At 38.4% G+C, this 18,900-nt stretch overlaps 1 protein-coding gene across 11 annotated transcripts in view; it reads right to left on the reverse strand.

Moving 5' to 3' along the window:
* Mff (mitochondrial fission factor) overlaps window positions 1–18,900 on the reverse strand; it is a 29,725-nt gene that overhangs the window by 3,531 nt on the left and 7,294 nt on the right. For 2 of the 11 annotated variants that reach the window (XM_023723075.1, XM_023723077.1), the window contains 5 exons: window positions 13,241–13,329; window positions 10,532–10,606; window positions 6,410–6,568; window positions 2,505–2,537; window positions 1,033–1,092 (listed from right to left, as the gene is read on the reverse strand). In XM_023723075.1, coding sequence (XP_023578843.1) covers window positions 1,033–1,092; window positions 2,505–2,537; window positions 6,410–6,568; window positions 10,532–10,606; window positions 13,241–13,329 — 416 coding nt within the window. The remainder of the gene's footprint in view (window positions 1–1,032; window positions 1,093–2,504; window positions 2,538–6,409; window positions 6,569–10,531; window positions 10,607–13,240; window positions 13,330–18,900) is intronic. The other 9 variants (XM_023723078.1, XM_012516237.2, XM_023723081.1 and 6 more) reach the window with 7 other exon arrangements.

Below are 18,900 nucleotides of genomic sequence, written 5' to 3' on the forward strand. Positions count from 1 at the left end.
TCATAAACTGTATTTCAAACAAAAACCAGTATTTACCAGAATGCAAACCTCTTTAAGAAATGCTAAGGCAGACCACTAGCTGAAAATACTTCCACAACTTTAAGAGAAAAATATAAAAGGAACTACACCAGATTCAGACTGCTTAAGTGCCAAGCCAGGAAGCGTGGGCAGGACATGTCTCCAGTGCGAATTTGCGAAGAAGAAAATGATGCCTTCCCTCTGCCCCTGCCCGGGAGCCGCCCGGTCTCTTCTGCTCAATGGAAACAGCTATTTCTAGTTTTAAATCTACTGCTACAGACAATGCTTCTGCTTGGAATTGAACAGGTTCTGAAAAATGAGAGCAGCAGCACCTGAGGAAAGGAACACTAAGTGGGGATTTTGTCAGCTGAGAACCTTAAGGTTTGTGTATGCTGTTCTCTCTGCCCTTATGCATAACAGAAAGAAATTATTTCCTGGGTGAAGTATGACTGAAGCATGAGGAGCGCAACAGTAAGAGAAGGACCACAATCAAGAGAGGAAAGGCGTCAAACTGAATTTCCAAATATCCAAATGACCGACGATGTCAATGGTGATTTTTCCCAATTCAAGACAATGCATTACAGATAGAATTATCTACACATTGAAAGTGACATTATAATGTGTTTTTTTTTTTTTTTTTTTTTTCGGAACCGGGGATTGAACTCATGTGCTTGTACTTGCCAGCCAAGCACTTATTCTACCGAGCCATCTCCCCAGCCCCAAGTGACATTATAATTAACTAAAAAGGAAATGCTGGCCAGAATCTATGCAATTCTGACAAGTCTCAAAGTTCCTATCATGCCATCCCACAATTAGTAAGCCGTTTTCCCACATACTAGTAGCCATGTATTGTGACCGATCAGATGCCTTGGTTTGGGAAAGAAGCAGGATTACTAAGTAGGAAAGCAGTATCAATTTAACACACAGTCACGGCTACTTCATGCATTATGCCACGAAAGACACACATTCCACCACCTCTGCATCTTCCCTGGTAATTAGAGACTCAAAAGTTACCTGACGTTGTCATGATGAGGATTGGAAGTGGCGGCAGCAGACCCACCACGCAACACAGGTCTAAGGCAGGTTTTGCGGGAGAAGGCACAAGACAGAATCAGGAAACAGAGAAATAATAAAATAGAAGCAAAAACAAGACAAATAAATGTCAAATTGGATTATATTGTATGCTTCAATACAATATAATATTTCTCAACTACTTTCAATAGCATTTGTCTCATATATCCTCCCTTTTATGTTTTTCATGAAGATTTTTGTAACATTTTACAGTTGATTGAAACAAAGGAAATGTGTGACAACACAGCACTAACATTTAATTCTTTTTAGCGCTTATACTCTATGAAATTCAAGATAATGGACAAGTATGTTTTAGAAGTATAATCTCTCTCTTATTCAAAAGCATTGGTAACAATTTTAAAAGCACATCAAGGCCTCGTTAGTAGCACCTGTACGAGCACGTTCACTCAGTCACAGCTCAGCCTCAAAACCTATGAATTTAAAGAGCTTCCTGTGGCCCATAACCCCTGGCCCTCCCACCGCACTGCTTCTGATTCCTGGCTGACGTCCTCACGTAGCTCTGCAGCTCACTCACACCTGCACCTCAGTTCTGGAGCTGCAAAGACCAGGGACACCGCAGCAGTGTGCCCCAGTGTGCGACAACCAGTGACGTGCAGGGCTGCTGGAAAACTCTGTGGGGCTTCCCACTCGACTCACTCTGTATTTTGGTGGCAGAGGATAATTCTCTACTTAGATAAGCAGTAACCTTTCAAACAAATGCTCTACATGTCCCCTAGTCATTTGGCCCAAATAATCAGCAATACTTCCTAGCCAGGGAACTAGGCTGGGGCATAGGATCCAAGTAAGGATTTTAAGATTATTAAAGTCTACTTGAATGTCTCATTCTCAAAGTAAGTGATCAAATTTTACTTGAGTGTGAAGTGTCAAGCAGTAACTACGGTAGATATTTAATATCATTTTTTTTCTGTAACCTGCCTCAGTTGTGGAACACAAATCACTATTTTCTGACAACTCAACTTATACAAGAAAATTTTAACTCTAGTTTCTAGATGTCCTAAAGGTACGACTAGTGTTTGATGACACTGTTAGATACTAGCAGTGATGGCAAACCTTTTAGAGCTCCCAGCAATACAAACAGCATGTGCACCACAGGTTCACCATGACCGGCCTAGAGGTGGTGGAAGACTCTTGCCTTACTCTGTCAGCTGAAGAAAACTGAGAAACCACATATACTTGAGCATAAACTCATCCTACTAAAATTTACTTTGTGAAATCAGTAAGAGCATGAATGAAATATTGTCTTACATCACAAACTAAACGAAGCCACTGCTGTATGCATCCTTAAGTTTTTATTTAATATGTACGAATATGTTCAAATGGGTCTGCCGTATTCAATATAGTCCACCACAGAGATTTCCCTTTGGTAATGCAGAGTCAGAAAATAATACAGTTACCTTTCATAACGTATTTCATTTTGTCTTCTTACACTGGCAATTGACACATATAATATAAAAGTATATTAGACAGGTATTTGGCAAAGTTAGAACTTCATTCAAGCCCCACTTTCTATCATAAGTATGCTTTAATACAAATACCTTTCAACAGCATGTTTTATAATTAGATCTAATGGAAAAAGGAAAGGAAGTTCAAGGCTACTGTACTCTAACACTAACTTGTGTATCAGTATTTTTGAGTAAATACATGGTCTCTTAACAGGTATGTGTTTCTCTGCTATAGAAATGTAACGTGGGGGCCGGGGAGATGGCTCAGTAGAATAAGTGCTTGCCTGGCAAGAGCAAGGGCCTGAGTTCAATCCCTGGTTCCGGGGGGTGGGGGGGAGGGGAGAAAGAAATGTAAACTGCTATAGTAAATAAATAGTTTGGTTAGGGATCCAGGAATTACTCATTTTTGTACAAGAAAATTTTCAAGTAAAAAATACGGTATCTATTGTGACTGCCTTTCTAGGTCTTGTTATATACTTATCCAAAATGTAAATTATTCATCTATCATTTTCTCATTCTATTTACTCAGAGACAGTACATTCTCATTCCATAAGAAGTACAAAAATCAGCTCCTTTTGAGAATAAAACTTATGTAGAACTTATCTTTCAGTATTTAAGTGGCATTCTAATACATAAACTACCTCATTAAAAATGTTAGCATTTTACACTGGAGAATCCAGACATGGAACTCCAACAGACACAGGGAAGGACAGGCAATTCCTAACCAGTGAAGAAAGTGTAGCATCTAAAGCCTCCTTCCAGCTGAGCAAGGTGAGCGGCTGGTGTCTGCTCCAGGCTCTCAGTAAATTTTCAGTGTATCAGTTTCCCAATGTACAGCACTGACCTACATAAAGGAGCTTTTCTAATGGGCATCTAGGATTTAATTTGCTTTCCATGTTGAACTTGCTTTTAGATCTAAGTTCTCCTAAAATAAGAAAAAGAAAATACAGCATAAACTTTTTGACAGTGCCCTTTTAACTTTAACTAAAACTAGTCCTAGTGTAAAGTAATGGTGAATCTGTACTATTTTATGATAAAACAGGCAGAAAGGTTTTTTTTTTTTTTTTTTCTATTTTTCTTTCTGAAAAATAATTCTACTCAACTCTATTCAGTGTGATGGCATAAAAACCAGAGTTAGGATGCAACAATAGCATAACATCCAAAAGTAACAAAACAGAAAATGACAGAGCAAGGAACATAAAAGCATTTAAACCTTTATTCAGAAGAGCAGCATTTAATAATCATGCAAGTAGAACATTATCCAAATTTCACATTCCCACTTTTTATATCAGAAAAGTCATGCTAGATACTTCTTATATTAGAAATAAAAAGCAATTTGACACTTAAAACTCTGACCCACTCTTGCCCAACATTTAGGTTATAAGAGATGTGAATACAATGTTTTTAAAAAGTACCCCGTTTAGTAATGATTGCATCAATAAGACTGATAAGGACCTGCCTCTCCTTAGATAACTAAAGGAATATGTCCAGGAGCAAAGTATTATAACTCTTTTCTCAATTTAAGAAAGCTTACTTAAGATACTTCCTTCTCAGAAAAGGGATTTCGGGGGCCAGAGAGGTGGCTCAGTAGAATAAGCGCTTGCCTGGCAAGCATAAGGGCCTGAGTTCAATCCCTGGTTTTGCAAAAAAAAAAAAAAGAAAAGAAAAGAAAAAAGAAAAGAGATTTCAATTCATTACAATGTGCAAAAAAGTAAAATTTCACTTAGTGTTCCAGTATTTTATACTGAAAGAACACCAAGTATAAACTAGTAAGATTTCTGATGCTATATGTTTGAATTTTGGGCAATATTTTTCCATCATTGAGGGAAGAAAGCCCATATATCTGCACGGTCGACGCCTCTGCATCTGAACAGTGTATGTGTGGGTGGAGGCAGATAATCCTGATGTTCTGAACCATCTAGCTATTACCTCATCCATGTAAGATCTAGAAACATTTGTCTCGTTCACTTACTTTCACTGTAACATGGTACAATCTGACAGTAATGATATACACAATGATCTCTGACAATTATCTGGTCTCATCTAAGGACTTAGTATAATGAAAAATTAAAGAGATTATCTGGTGGAGAGTATTTGCTTGAAAGGAGGAAAATAACAAAGGTGCCTTTGAAAATCTAAAATATATTAGATTTTCAGGCCAGGTATTTCATGTTCAACATCATTTGAGGGATCTCCCATCACATTAAATGAAGAACTTGAGGCCCTTTCTTAAGTAAAGGTGGGAAGAGGGAGGCTTGCTCACAAGATGCCAGGAAGCTAGCTAGGCACTGCCACCACGGATCCCCCCTTTGGTGCCCAGAGAAGACACGTCATCTGCTCAGGACAGCCAGGCTGCAGTGTATGTGGTGAGGTGGATCATGACAAATCTGGCTCCCCAGATCAATGCTTTTTCTTCTAAAACTTGCTGCTTCTTACATCTTTCAAATATTCCAAAATAATCTCTGAAGCTTTGCAGAACATAAATAGGACTCTATAAATACGTAGTTTTGATCGTTTTTGTAGTTTTCATTTTATATAATGTATATATAGATTATACATACTAACACATGTACATATTATATACTGTATCTGACCTTCCCTTTATGCTACGATTTTTCTAACTCTTTAGTGTACCTTGGTGTTCTTGGGCTCACCTGCATACCATTCATTAATGGTGGAAAGATTTAGAAAGGTCCACTAGTCAAAAACAGTAAGTAGTATGGACCAATGCTCAAGAAGCATGGTGACTGCCTGGGGATATATCTCTGGCATAAGCGCTTGCTTGGTAAGCGCAAGGTCCTGAGTTCAATCCCTGGTATAAACTCCCCAAAAAACAACCACAAAAAATCCTACAGATTTTAAAAGTATGGTGAAAGAATTGGGGTCTTCTTGTGCAAATTAAAAGTAACCAAGAAGGTTGCTCAAAGCAAGTCAGAAGATACAATTATTCTTAAGGTAAGAAATAAGGCTTATTGGGATTCCGGTCAACTTGATTTATTAGGAATTCTCCAAATGTAAAAAATTAAGTCTACAAAATGATACGGAAAACACTGACTCTCAGAAGCCATTACATAAGTGGTCAGTGTTGAAGTTCAACCAACTTTACCTCTGTTATGCATCATGCCAAAAATATTTGGGGCAATTTCATCTTTTAAAAAAGCCTAGTAGTAATGACATGGCAAGGATAAAAAGTATTTGAAAATGACCGCAAAAAAATAAACAAATAAAAAGATATTTGCATGAATAAATTGAAGAACATGATTAATGATTTTACCAGATGTTCAAAAGTGAGGTAAGTCGTCAATGTTGAAAGATAACAGTATTGTAAAAAAGACAATATCACCTGGTATTTTTAGGATTCATCCCTAAGAGGAAGGTAAGAAAATGCTCTGGCAGCTGAAAGGACAGCTCTTCAGAACTGCTTCATTCATACTGGCAGCATACATGATTAAATCAAAGGACTTATTAAAGAAGTTAGTATGTTTCAGTCCAAGATCCCACTCAGTGCAACATTAGCCCTCAGTGTACCCCAAATGATATCAAGTACTTCGAACAGGTCAGCAAAGCCCTTGGGGAGGGAAAATCTGTCATACTTCCTGTGTATAGAAACTAACTGAAGGAGAAAAAAAAAAAAAAAAAAAGAAACTAACTGAAGGAAAGCTAATGTACAGTCTTGCGAAATGTGAATTTTGGACAATAATTTCAAATTAAAAGAAAGCAAAGCAAGCCATTTCAAACCACTGCATCTTAGAAAGAGACCAAAGAGTGCAAACATAAAGGAAGACACCACAGCCCACTAAATAAGGAGCCAAAAAATACAGAACACAAGCCGGCAAGAGTCACTGATGGCCAATCACCTGCGATTTTCATCCAGCACATCCAAGATCTGCTGGTAAGCCCTACGAGTAGAAGACTGGATAAGCGACAAAATGCCACGAGCAGAGGAAAGATTAGCTCCATCTTCAGGTAGCATATGGGGAGGACAGACCCGTGCCTGTGGTGGCGATGGTGTCACACTGTTCACATAAGCACAGCAAATGAAGAGAAAAATACTCGTCAGATTATTATAAAACTACAGCTGAGCAATTTTTAATTTTAAGTTTTCCTGGCCCATTTTCCCACCCTTTACTCTTTCCCACTACAGTTAAACCAAAGTAAATAAGCATTTGAATTGTTCTAAAAACCACAGTGCAGCACATGTAACTCTGTAACCTTGAACATCAAAACACAATATAAAAAGCAACTTTGGGTAGGAAAGAGAGTTACAGTAATGAATGTAGTCAATCCTTAGTGTTGGCGTGTGGTATACATTCCAATATAGTAAACCAAGCCACTGAGAACACTATATTCAACTTTTAGATGACAAGAATGGGCTAGAGAATTCTGTTACACAGACATCAAACTCTTGAATCCATGAAAACGTCATTTCAGATACTTCACAAATAAAGACAACACAAGCTGAGTTTATGAGTAAATGACATTAAAGAGGAATTAGTCTCTGAGAACTATAATAGAAAGCACTGTCATTGTTCAATTATAGTAAAGCATATGATCTCCAGCTAAATGACATAAACCATAAAACTAGCCCAATTCTGGGCCTACAGTGAAAGAAGGCAAGGATACTTATCCAGTTATCAAGACGGTTGATGCTCTCAGTATGGGAATCTGAATCACTCCGTGTGTGAGCTGAGAGTCACAATTTTTTTTGGCTCTACTGCCTGTGCTTCCTGATAGTGGACCACATGTGACTGTGCAATTTGTAAAGTTCTAACCTAAATTTGTAAGATCTACATCACAATTTTCTGAGAGCTGGTGCATTAGGAGCTATGAGGCATTTCACAAGGGACACGGCGGCATCCGGTTGTTCCAGTGAGAAGCCCATGGCTGTGGGATGAAGGATTAATGCGCTCAGTGTTAGAGCAAAAAAGACTAGGTCAAACTTAACTTCTATGTACTACATGAAAAAGAATAAAAGCAGAGCACATAGTGAATAACTGAGAAAAAAAATCCTTTAATTTGGCTGTTTCTAAAATAACATGACTTGGAAGCCACAAAGTAAAATTTCCTTTCCATAAGGACAATTCCTGCTATTGGATATAGTCTCAAAAGAGTTCTAGAAAATTTTAAAAAGCAAAATCTCCTCCAAAATTTTATTTTTTTCCTCCAAAAGTTTACAACATTCAATATCTTGATAATCTAAGGAGAAACACACAATAAATATGAAAACTGTATCTTCCAAAGACTATTTAGAAGAAAAAAGTTCTAAGCCTAATCTTGACATATTCAGCAATTAATCCATAAAGGCTGACTGACCACAGGCGTTAGATCTCAGGATCAAGTTTTCAGACATAGCCTCATGGCTAGTGACCCCAAATGTCTGTCCAGATGCTGAAGTCTTGGAATATTATATGGAGTGCCATCTATCAAATGACCCACAAGACTCAGCAAAACCCATATTACAGATTCTATGGAAGCAAACAAAACAAAACCAAAAGCCAAACAAACCCCACATCTGTGAGACCAAGCCTGTGTGCTCATCCTACACTCAGAATTCTTTTCAGGGAGCACAGTAAAAAACTAATAAAATTTCTGCTATTTTGAGAACTCAGACTGAGTTCTTACTTTAAGCAGTATCAACAGGGGTAGGATTTTAAATGGCCATCTCCTTGTTAACATTCTGTGTATGGCAGCAAACAATGTGTCCTTTGCTGTTCTCAAGAGTTGTTTGGTGTACCTGGCTCAATTTACTTAAACAGATTTTCAACAACTAAGTCTGTTTTCTTTGAATTCTGGTATTTATATTGAACACTGTGTGCCTCATCTGGTAGTAAACACAGTAGTCACATAATAATACATTAAAGGCAATGATAATACTTAGAGTTATAATCTTAAAGTAATAACATTAATGAATTGAAAAAAAATCTATGAATCAAGTTTGATGCGCTTTTGCCCATTAAAAATTAAAAGGAAAATCAGGCATGGTGGTACATACATGCAATTTCAGCTCTTCCAGAGGCTGAGGCAGGTTGATCAGAGTTCAAGGCCAGCCGGGAACAAACACTATTTCCCAGTACAATAAAAAGGAAGCAGGTGTAGCTCAGGTGGAACATGTGCCTGGTATGCGCATGGCTCTGCATTTAGGCCCAAGTACTGCCAAAAATAAAAAAATAAAATGGCTACTTCCTCTGAGCGAGTCACTTTGCCAAAAACAATAAAGAATTGTTTATTTAAATTCTAAACTTGCAACTATTTCTGTCTTTACATATGAAATGAGGTAGTTATGAAGCAGCCAAGCAGGACTAACTTCAGATTAATAGTGAAGAATTTTTTTGTGTGTATGTGGTGCTGGGTATCAATACCAGGTCCTTCCCACTGAGTTGTATCCCACATCCTTATTTTTTTTTTATTTTATTTTATTTTAGATCGGAAGAGCTATTTTGTTTTGAGACAGGTTCCCAATTAGTTGTTAAATTGCTTAGGCTGGTCTCAAACTCAGAGCAATACTCCTGCCTAGCCTTCTAAGTGCTGAGATTATAGGCATGTGCCATCACGTCTGACAGGAAAGAGGTTTGAGAACTGGAAAGGTTTCATCTTTGTCCATTCATATACCCAATACAGGTTTAGTGATTATTTTTTGTTTTTATTGCTTTTGTAAGTGAACTATGAAAAATAATAAAGCATGCTATAAATGTATCACAACATTAGTAATTTAATAAAAATGCACTCTGATGCAAAATCCATCTTCTTGGTGTTATAAAACACCTCAACTTTACATTTCTTTAAAATAGAAGACAAAAATTTGTAGAAAGCTTACACTTGCTATGTTATTTCATTAGTAGCTCTACCTCATGCTTATGTGAACTCTTACTATGAAAGAATTAAGCACACATTATTTAATGTCAGCACTAAAATTTAAACTCAAATTTACTGGCATAATGATGTCACTATTAAGAGGGTTAAAGTTAAGTACCTTTTGCCCTGTGATTTTCACAGGAGTAATGTTTCTCAAACTGTGAGGTCAACCTCTTTAGGGAGGTATCAAATACTTGCAAAATAGAAAAAAGGCACAAAGGACTAAAACAGAAAAAAAAAATTTTTATGAAACACAAGCAATATTGATTTCTTGCTTCCATTATCGAAGTCAACTTACTAGTTCCTTGAGGAACAAATCTATAATGAAAGAAACAGTTGGCTGTCAGATAACTGTGGTCTCTCGTGTTGCTTGAGAGCTACAGCTGCTGCTGAATTTCTGTATTGCACACTGAAATCTGAGTTCGCACTAGAGGGCAGTTACCCCCGACCTTCTGTCATACATACACAGAGAAGTGTTTAGGATTGAAAAAACTTTTTCCAAGTACACTGTGTATTTTTAATCTATGGAATTAAAAAAGGAAGAAAGAAAGAAAAACAATTTCAGTAACAAACCACACTCAAGACTCCACTCTTCTAGGTAAAAATAAAACAAGAAAATAGTACTGTGCCGAGATATAAAAAGTGACCGGGGTTACTAAACTAGTTAAAACTCAATCTACAGGAAATATACCAACCAAAGCAAAATGAAGAAAATGGGAGAGAATACTTGGTCTTTATGTGTAAAATATTCCATTTTCCTTTTAAACCATTTAATCTTTTTGGGCATATTGAGACAGGGTCTCGCTACTCAGTTCAGGCTGGCCTTGAGCTCACTTTGTAGCCCAGGTTGCTCTGAAACTCAAAATGATCCTCCTGCCTTAGTCTCCTGAGTGATGGGGTTACAGGTATGCACCACCACGTCCAGCTTAAACCACATAAAATTTAAGTTGGTCTTTCATTTTCTGAATAAAATACATGACAGTTTGAGAAATCCTAAAGTACTAAAAAGCCAAGCAATTACAGAAAGTATTATATTCCAAATACACAGTAAAATAGATTAGTATTACATACGCCTGCAAAATTAAAGTGGCTTCTATTTGTGAAAAGCAGAGCAGATGAAATCTTACGTGTACTCCGGTGCAGAAATCGATGCCTGGAACCTTGAAATTTTATTTCTTGGGGCAGAATCTGATCTGTACCACCTTAAATAATAATTATGCTTCTTTTACATATTCAGCTTTCACAACACAAAGGCTAGATATAATTCTACTGTCAGAATTAACTTTAATGCTAATAGGTAACAATAATCAATCCTACTGCGTCTTCAAAGTTAATTCAGAAAACAAAGGCCAATGTCCCTGGTCTGATCCTCCTTTGCGCTTTTAATATTAGAGGTACAGAAGAAAACAAAGTAGAGGTAGGCAAAGGCTTATGAATAATAATGCATAATCAATCTCAAATTACAAAGGAAAGACTATAGTAGGTCAACACTGCAAGAGTTTGGTAACTACTTTACTAGGGGCAATGACAGTTGGATTACATTAATTTTCTTAATGCAGTAACACTGAATACATAATATGTTCTACTGTACAAAAGTCTTAGAATAAGATGTAGATCTTTCAAGATGAATTCAATTATAAATAGTAAAATTAATAACAGAAAAAGGCAAGGATTTGTTCTTAAGCAAAAGACAATAAATACCTACTATAAGATGGCAACATACATAACCATAGAGAACCATAATGAAAAACACAGGTATTTTACTGTGAAAATGTATAAAATATTCGGGTTACTTCTCGTGTGCTTCTCACTATTCATGCTCAGTGCAGGTGGCGGCCCCATGCCTGCCTCCCCAAGCGAGGCTGCTCCACGCGCCCTCGCCTTAGGCTCTCACCTCCTTCACTTCCCCACTCCCGTTTCTCCCCTCTTGGTTTCCTTCTCACTCGAGAAAGTTCTACCTCCTGACTTTCTACTATCTATCTTTTATTTTAAAAATCAGATTCTGAAAAATAAGAGATTTGCATTTTCTTAAACATCTCCAAAGAAAAAAAGGGGGGGAAATGAGTATGATTTAGCACTGTTGACTTTTTCTGTCATGAAGAACTAGTGCTAGTACTTAGGGACTTTAAAATAGTCTATTATAAACAATATAACTAAAAACTTGAATGTACATTTAATCTGCCTTAGCCATATATTATGTAGCTTTTTACTCTGTATACTGGAATACTCTGAAAAGATGAATTTCATCTGTGCGCTGATTCCACATCTGCCAACCAGACACCTTCAGAAAAACCCTAGCAAGTTTGTGTAAGTAATAGGTTAGTCTCTCAAATAAGTCTTTCTTAAAGGGTATCTCTTAAAGGGTATGTCTTTTTAATGCATTCTTGTCATGTACATCCCTTCAGTGTAACTATAATTGCTCAACTGCCTGAGGACATATTTCAAGATTCTCTAAAAAATCAGAACAGATGTAGTTTATCCTTGCATCTAACACAAAAAACAGAATTTTAGTGCAATAACAAATAATTTAAATTTAAATTGGAAGTTCAGTGAAGTGCAAAGCAAGGAGAAAAACGTGAAAAAAATTCTCTTTTTATCTTGAATATTGAAGCCGATGCCCCCTCCAAGTCCCTTCTGTACCTCTATATGCTCTAGTCAGGCCCAAATTAGAGCTTAACATGCTAAAATATAAATAGCATAATTTACTGTGATCTAATTGTATCATATATGTATAAAAAAATCAAAATGTTTTGCTTTTTTTCATAGTTCCCAGAAAAACATGATGCTTAACGTCACATTGGCTCCTGATCAGTCCATGAAAACTGGCCAAAAATTAGTAAGAAAGAAAAAAAATCTATGTAAACAAGCTAAGTAAGCTAATTTAAAAAGCAGTATTGGTCTTGAGTTCAATCCTCAGTACCACAAAAAAAAAAAAAAAAGTATAAAAAACAGTATTGTCTGTGATTTAAGATTTAAAATTCTGGCCAGTGTTCCAGGAACATTTTGTTGGTAAAAATTGAGTTTAAGCTTGGCAGGTAGCCTGTGTTTCTCCTTGGGAGGTAGGAGGATTGCTACAAGTCCAAGGCCAGCCTGGGCTACACAGACAGCTAATGGCCAGCCTGAATTACACAGAGATGATTTCAAAAAACCAAAGGAAAACACTGGATTAACTTTAATAGAACAATAAAAAGCACTTGCCTGATCTGAAACATCTTATAGCAGCTTTAAGATCCCAGTGTGATAATATAAACAAGTGAGGACAAAGGTTTAAACAAATAGTCCTTTAAAACAAAACATATACAGTTTTTAAAAAATGAAAGAGACCTAATAATTAAAGAATCAGTAGGTAGAATGTTAAAATTACTCCTAGCAAAGAAACTAACTTCCACCTGTGTGCACCACACTGTTTAGCACAGCTCATTAGAGACAAAGCTGAGCTGGAAATGGCTGGTTTACAACGCTAACATGAAAATAAAGACTTTCTATTTTGCGTTTCCTGTTTTGATTTTACAATCTACATGGTGCACATTTTTAAGGATGCACATAACTGATCAGTTACATTTATCAATTTGTCTTACATATACTTCAGAGAAGACTCCCAGGTAAACAAACCATACTTACCGATGATTGTACACACGCAGAGTGTAACACGACTAAAAAATTTTGACAACTGACAAAATGGCCAGATTATATGAAGGAGTGCAAAAATGGACTGATGATAATATAAGAAAAACAAATTTCAAAAACTGTGACAAGCCAATTATTTAGAAAAGATGTGCACAGATCATATGCCAAGAAACTTACAAGAAGACATAGTGCTCAGGGGTTCTACTCACATAGCATCGTTTCTGACCAGCTGTCCACTTTGGCGAACAGCATTTTCACTCATAGAGCGCTCTCTTTTTAGCCTGCCAACTGCACGGATCTGCCAAGGCACAAAGAAAAGGAGTAGAACATACTCTTAGTTATCTACTAGCTACTTTGCATCAAAGGAACCTTGGTCCAAGGCTACCAGAAAAAAATTAAAGAGAACTAAGAAAAAGCAGTCACAAATTGGCACCAGGCATGTATATTAATAGACCACTGCTAAAAACAAAACCAAGAAACCACTTTAGTTATTATAATTTTGAAACTTCCTTACTTCTGTTTACTTTTAGGGAAAAGCTATTTTGGTTTCTTAAGCATCAAGCTTACTTGGTGTAATTACAGACACTTCTTATCTGTGGTGGACTGCTCCAGAAGCCCCTCTGAAGCCTGAACTGTGGGCTGCTCAGGTACCTCATAAAATGGCAAAGTACTCTTACGTACATGCTTTCATGTGTTCTAACTCACCTACAGCTTCTGTCTGATATCTAAAGCAATGGAACGTAGATGCCATGTAAATGGCTGCTTTGCCCTATTACTTAGGGAAGAAAGAAAATGGAAGTTTGTACTGCTAAGCACAGACACAAGAATACCAGGCCTAAGTCACAGCATAGATGCTCAAACCACAGATGCTGGAGGGAGACTAAGGGAGGATCTGTGAAAAAATTTTTTTCTAAACAGAGGGAATCAGTTCTGAGGTTAACCTAAAAAATCAAGCTTTTTTAAGCCATGAAAAGCAACTATGCATAAAATCAAACAGTGCCACAATCAAGTGTTATTTTACTCATACACAGTAAGCAATATTGGGTTGGTTCATGAGACTCCACTGATACTTGCCGTCTTACTTCCTACACAGTTGGGGTCGCTTTCCATTAGGGGGTCTACATGACCTGTATTTAAATCAGAACCATTCCTGCCACTAGGTGGTGAGAAATAAGATTAAGGACAAGAAGTGATGAAAGACAATCTCCCCATGGTCTTGAAGCTTGAGAATCCCAAGGCTAGTGCTATTTTACCATTAGAATTAAGATTATAACAAATGTTGGCTGGAAGGCTAACTCTGACATTGCTACCACACAGTAATTTCAAAGAATACAGGGCATATTAAAATCCCTTTTTATGTGCTTACACTCCACGTTGTATGTGATTATGCAGTTTCAATTGTCCTTTAGACTCCTGTTTATTGGTGCTCTAGAAGTGTGCCAAGCCAACCTCCTCATAAAGAGTGTGTTCACACGCCTTAGCATTTCCCTCAAACTTGTTCTTGTTTCTGTGGAACTTTTACTGAGAAGGAAAAAAATGAGTAATGACATACTGAACAAACTGGGATAAACATCCTCCCTCTCAAAGCATGTTCACTGTCTACAATTTAGAGTAACTACCAGTGGGAAGAACACTTGCACTAGTGACCACAGGCCATGGGAAGGAAACGTGGGACACTGTGTCCCAGTGAAGAAACCACGCTTGTAACACAGTACGAAAGCCTTCACTATACAAAGAAAGTGTGCACACTTCACAGATCTTCCATGGATGAAGGAGCACAGAATACAATCACACAAGTTGTTCTCGCTCTTACTTCTCTCCAGGCTTTCATTCCATTCTTACATCAACCCTAGCTTCTCTTTTCACAGATAAAGTACAGGGAGCTACACAAACACCACCAAGCTGTGGTCTCACTCATATCAGGGTCTTTATTGCAAGACCCTCTAAGTGGCAGTCTTCTGCATTTGTTCTAGGCTGTGTCATTCAGCTCAGTGACTCATTATACTCCACAGCTATGAGCTGTTGCTTCTCATCCTCAGGGCTATCATATAAGCTGCACTGGGCCGTCATACGGCACTAACAGCCATCTTCTGCTTTACAGCCAGACTGCAGGGTCTAGGGTTTTCTGTTGGACAATCTCAGCTTTCATGTTACCTGCCAGCTTCTAGGGCTGTTGCTTTCTACATGTATCTCTGCCAAGCTTGGCTCTAGCCACAGAGTAGTCCTGCCAGTGACTGAGCTTTGGCTTTAACTACCTATGAATTCTGTAGAATTTGGCATTCTATGGGTGCCATGTGAGAACTTCTATATAAAATGTATGTGGCTTTCTAAAGGCACTCCACAACCAGGTTAAGCTTATCTTTCCTAACCTTCTCCAACCGCTGATACTTCTTGGTCATATCTGGAGTTTGGCATTTCTCTCAAGATTACAGAAAAGGGAGCTGGGGAGATAGCTCCACCGTCTAAGCACCTGCCTGGTAAGCACAATACCCAGGTACTATCCCCAGCACTACATGTGAAGCTGGTCACCGAGACCACGCATGGTGGCGTACCCCTGTGATCCCAGTGCTGGGGAGGCTGAGATAGGAAGATCACTACAAGTCTGATCTGTGTAGTGAGACCCTGTACCAAACAAATATTGAAACATTTTTAAAAAAAAGATTACAGAAAACAACACTTCTCTTTTTTGAAGTAGGAGTTGCCAACCTGGGCAAGAGCTCTTACAACCCTTCTTTCAATGTCCATTTTCTTATAATAGACTTCTCATGAGGTGCTAGGCATTTACTATACCTGATCTTTCAAAACATACTGCTCCTGACTGGCAGAATTATGGTGGCATTCCAAATCTTTGTCTTGGTCACAGTGCTCAAGGCTGCTTCATATTTTTGGGATTTTCCAATTCTTCTCCTCATAGCTCTTTCTTTTCATCCTCTGGAGGACCTTCTCTTCCTGGCTACTGTTGAGACCTCTTTGTGAGGCAGCATCCATGCCACAGCCCCCCCATTCACTGGAGGGAAGGGGGGGGGGGCTGAGCCCACTGTGAGATCCCCAAAGGTCATCACCATTGGGTGTTTTGTAGCTTCATGTCCATTTTAAAGGGTTTATTGCACAGCTGTCCTGTAATTCCCCATAGGATGAACTGCCAAGCAACATTCTTGTCCTAGAGCTACTTTCCAAATAGTGGTGGACATTAGGCATATTGAAAGAGCCAGTCAATTTCGTCTCTCCCAAACAAGTCTTCAAGTTTTACAAACTTTTGACGTGCCATATTTTCAGTACTCCCTTGGATTCAGTAAGCCCATTTAAGAACTGAAATGCAGCTGCTTCCTATATATTCACCCCTTCTACCCATCAGGCCTTTAAACAACTAACTCATAACGCTTCCTGGAAGCCTTCTTCTGTAACTCTGGCCAGGGGTTCTCAACCAAGGCAATTTGGCTTTCTAGGACATACCTGACAATGTCTGGCCAGAACGTTTTTAACTGTACTAAAATACACAATTCCCAACCTTAACCATTTTTAGTGTCTAATTCAGTGGCATTTAGTAAAATTACAGTGTTGTGCCTCCTTTACCACAGTTTAGTTCCAGAGTATTTGTATTACCCCCAATGAAAACCCCACAATTATTATATAGTCAGTCTCAACTTTTCTTTTAATCCCTAGCAACCACTAATTTGCTGTCTCTGTGAATCCTTTTTCATGACACTGAATACTACACAGCCTTTTATGTTTGATAGCTTAAACTGAACATGTTTTCAAGGCTCAACCATGTTGTATCACACATCAGCACTTCATTCCTTTCGACTGGATTACAGTCATCACACGAATACAACCGCACTCTGCTAATCCATTCATCAGGTGATGAGGGGGTCCACTGTTTCTGTCTTTTAGCTACTGGAGCTATTTTTGATTGTCACTTGGAAGATGCAACTGGCATCCCATAGCTAGAAATCTTGGAAGTTGTTAAACATTCTACAGAGCAAAAGGACAGCCCTCACCACAACCAAGAATCCTAGAGCTGAAACTGTCAACAGTGCTGAGGTTAAGAAGCCCTGGCACCCACTTAGTAGTACAGGGCAGGTCATGCTGGGGCATTCCCTTACAGACTCTGAAGTCTCTGAAGCAGCGTCACCAATACCCAGGACCTTACTGATCTCCCACATCAGTCCATTTCTAGGAGCAGCAAGAACTCGGGCTGGCTCCCTCTTCTGCTCAATGGGCGGTTGTCTCTTGAGGGCTATTTGCCCTTCTACAAGCTTAGACTATAAACTGCCATCACTGCTTACTTGCCTGCTTTTCTTTTGGTTCAGTTCAGTTCTGTGAGGTTTTAGTTGTACTGAGGCCTATGCAGTGAGGCACCTCAGCCCCTTTTCTTTTAATTTCATGACAGTTTCAGTCACTAAGTCATTAAGCTGCCTAGACTCAGCTAGAATCTGTGATTCTCCTAGCTCAGACTCCCAGCTACCATGCCACCTTGCTTTCCTTTTACTAGTGAGCTGGTGCTAACCTCAGAATTCCTTTCTTGGGCCTCAAGATTTGGTTCCAGCTATAGAATTTGAACATTTTTATAAAATATTTATTCAAAGGGCTGGCCAGATAGCTCAGTGGATTAAAGTGCTCGCTTAGGCAGACACAGGGGCAGGGGTTCAATTCTTTATGTGTTGTTTCAGCCCTGCTCCTGGGGAGCGCCGAGAAAGCGATTGAGACTGCATGTAGTGGCGTGTGTCTTGCAATCCCAGCGCTTGGGAGGCTGAAAACAAGAGGATCGCTATAAGTCCGATCTGTGTAGTGAGACACTGTAGACCCTGTACTAAATACATTAAAAAAAAATTATACACACTATGCTTTTAACATAAATTTTCAAAATAAGTTTATGTACTTGGCATCATTGTTTTCCTTAGTTAATGGATAACTCCTAGAACTTAAAAAACTTGACTGAAATTATGTGGTTAAGTGGCAAGATACATGTTCAGATGTGTCAAATCTTCAACTTACAGTTTTTTGTTCTAATGCTACAAACTCTGAGCATTTATCACATTTGACTAAATAAGAAAAATGCTGCAAAAGGGAACCCAAACACCTGAAGGCAATCTTGTTAAAACTTGTCTTTGTTTAATTTTAAAGTTATCAGTCAGGAAAGTACTTGGGTTGATTTAAATCAGTCCTTTTCATTGGGCAGCAAGGTCTAAAACAGGAGGAGCAGAAACATCAAAAGAAAACACCTTCACTCAGGAGGCTGAGCCAGGAGGGTCACTGCAAGTCTAAGATCAGCCTGGGCTACAAAGTGAGCTCAAGGTCAGCCTGAGCTGCACAGCAAGGCCATATTAAAAAGACCAAAAAAAGTAAAAGAATAAGAAAGAACCCAACACACAGCCAAGGAAGCATGTCTTTCCTGGCAAAAGCCTTAGTCTGGAGAGCTGGGGAAGTTGGACTTCTCACTGGGACATGAATGCTGTGGTACCTTGTGCTCTGTGCAGCCACCTTTACAAATTTCCCTATTCTATGCCATTTTGTATCTTCTGTGAGCTTCGTGCCACTGTCCTGCTGTGATAAGGCAGTGAGTCAACCTTCCAAGAGCAAGAACCTCCATCATTCACCCTTTTACTATACAAGTGTCTACGGAGAAACTCAAAAACTGTTCTAAAATTTTTTTGCAAGTACCCTGATGTCTAGTGACCCAGCACTCAAGTTCTGTGCTTTTCACTAACCAAAGTATCTAGAATGTTTAAACTGGCATTTCTGAGCATTTTATACCTCAATTACTTCAGGAAAAACTTAGAACCTAAAAAACAGCAACACCCACTGGCTAAAAACTGCTTCACCCTAGCTCATATACGTGTTTCACCCTCTTTGGCAAGGACCATGTGAA

This window comes from Octodon degus, unplaced genomic scaffold (assembly GCF_000260255.1).
Source record: "Octodon degus isolate 3935 unplaced genomic scaffold, OctDeg1.0 scaffold00096, whole genome shotgun sequence".
Lineage (NCBI taxonomy): Eukaryota > Metazoa > Chordata > Mammalia > Rodentia > Octodontidae > Octodon > Octodon degus.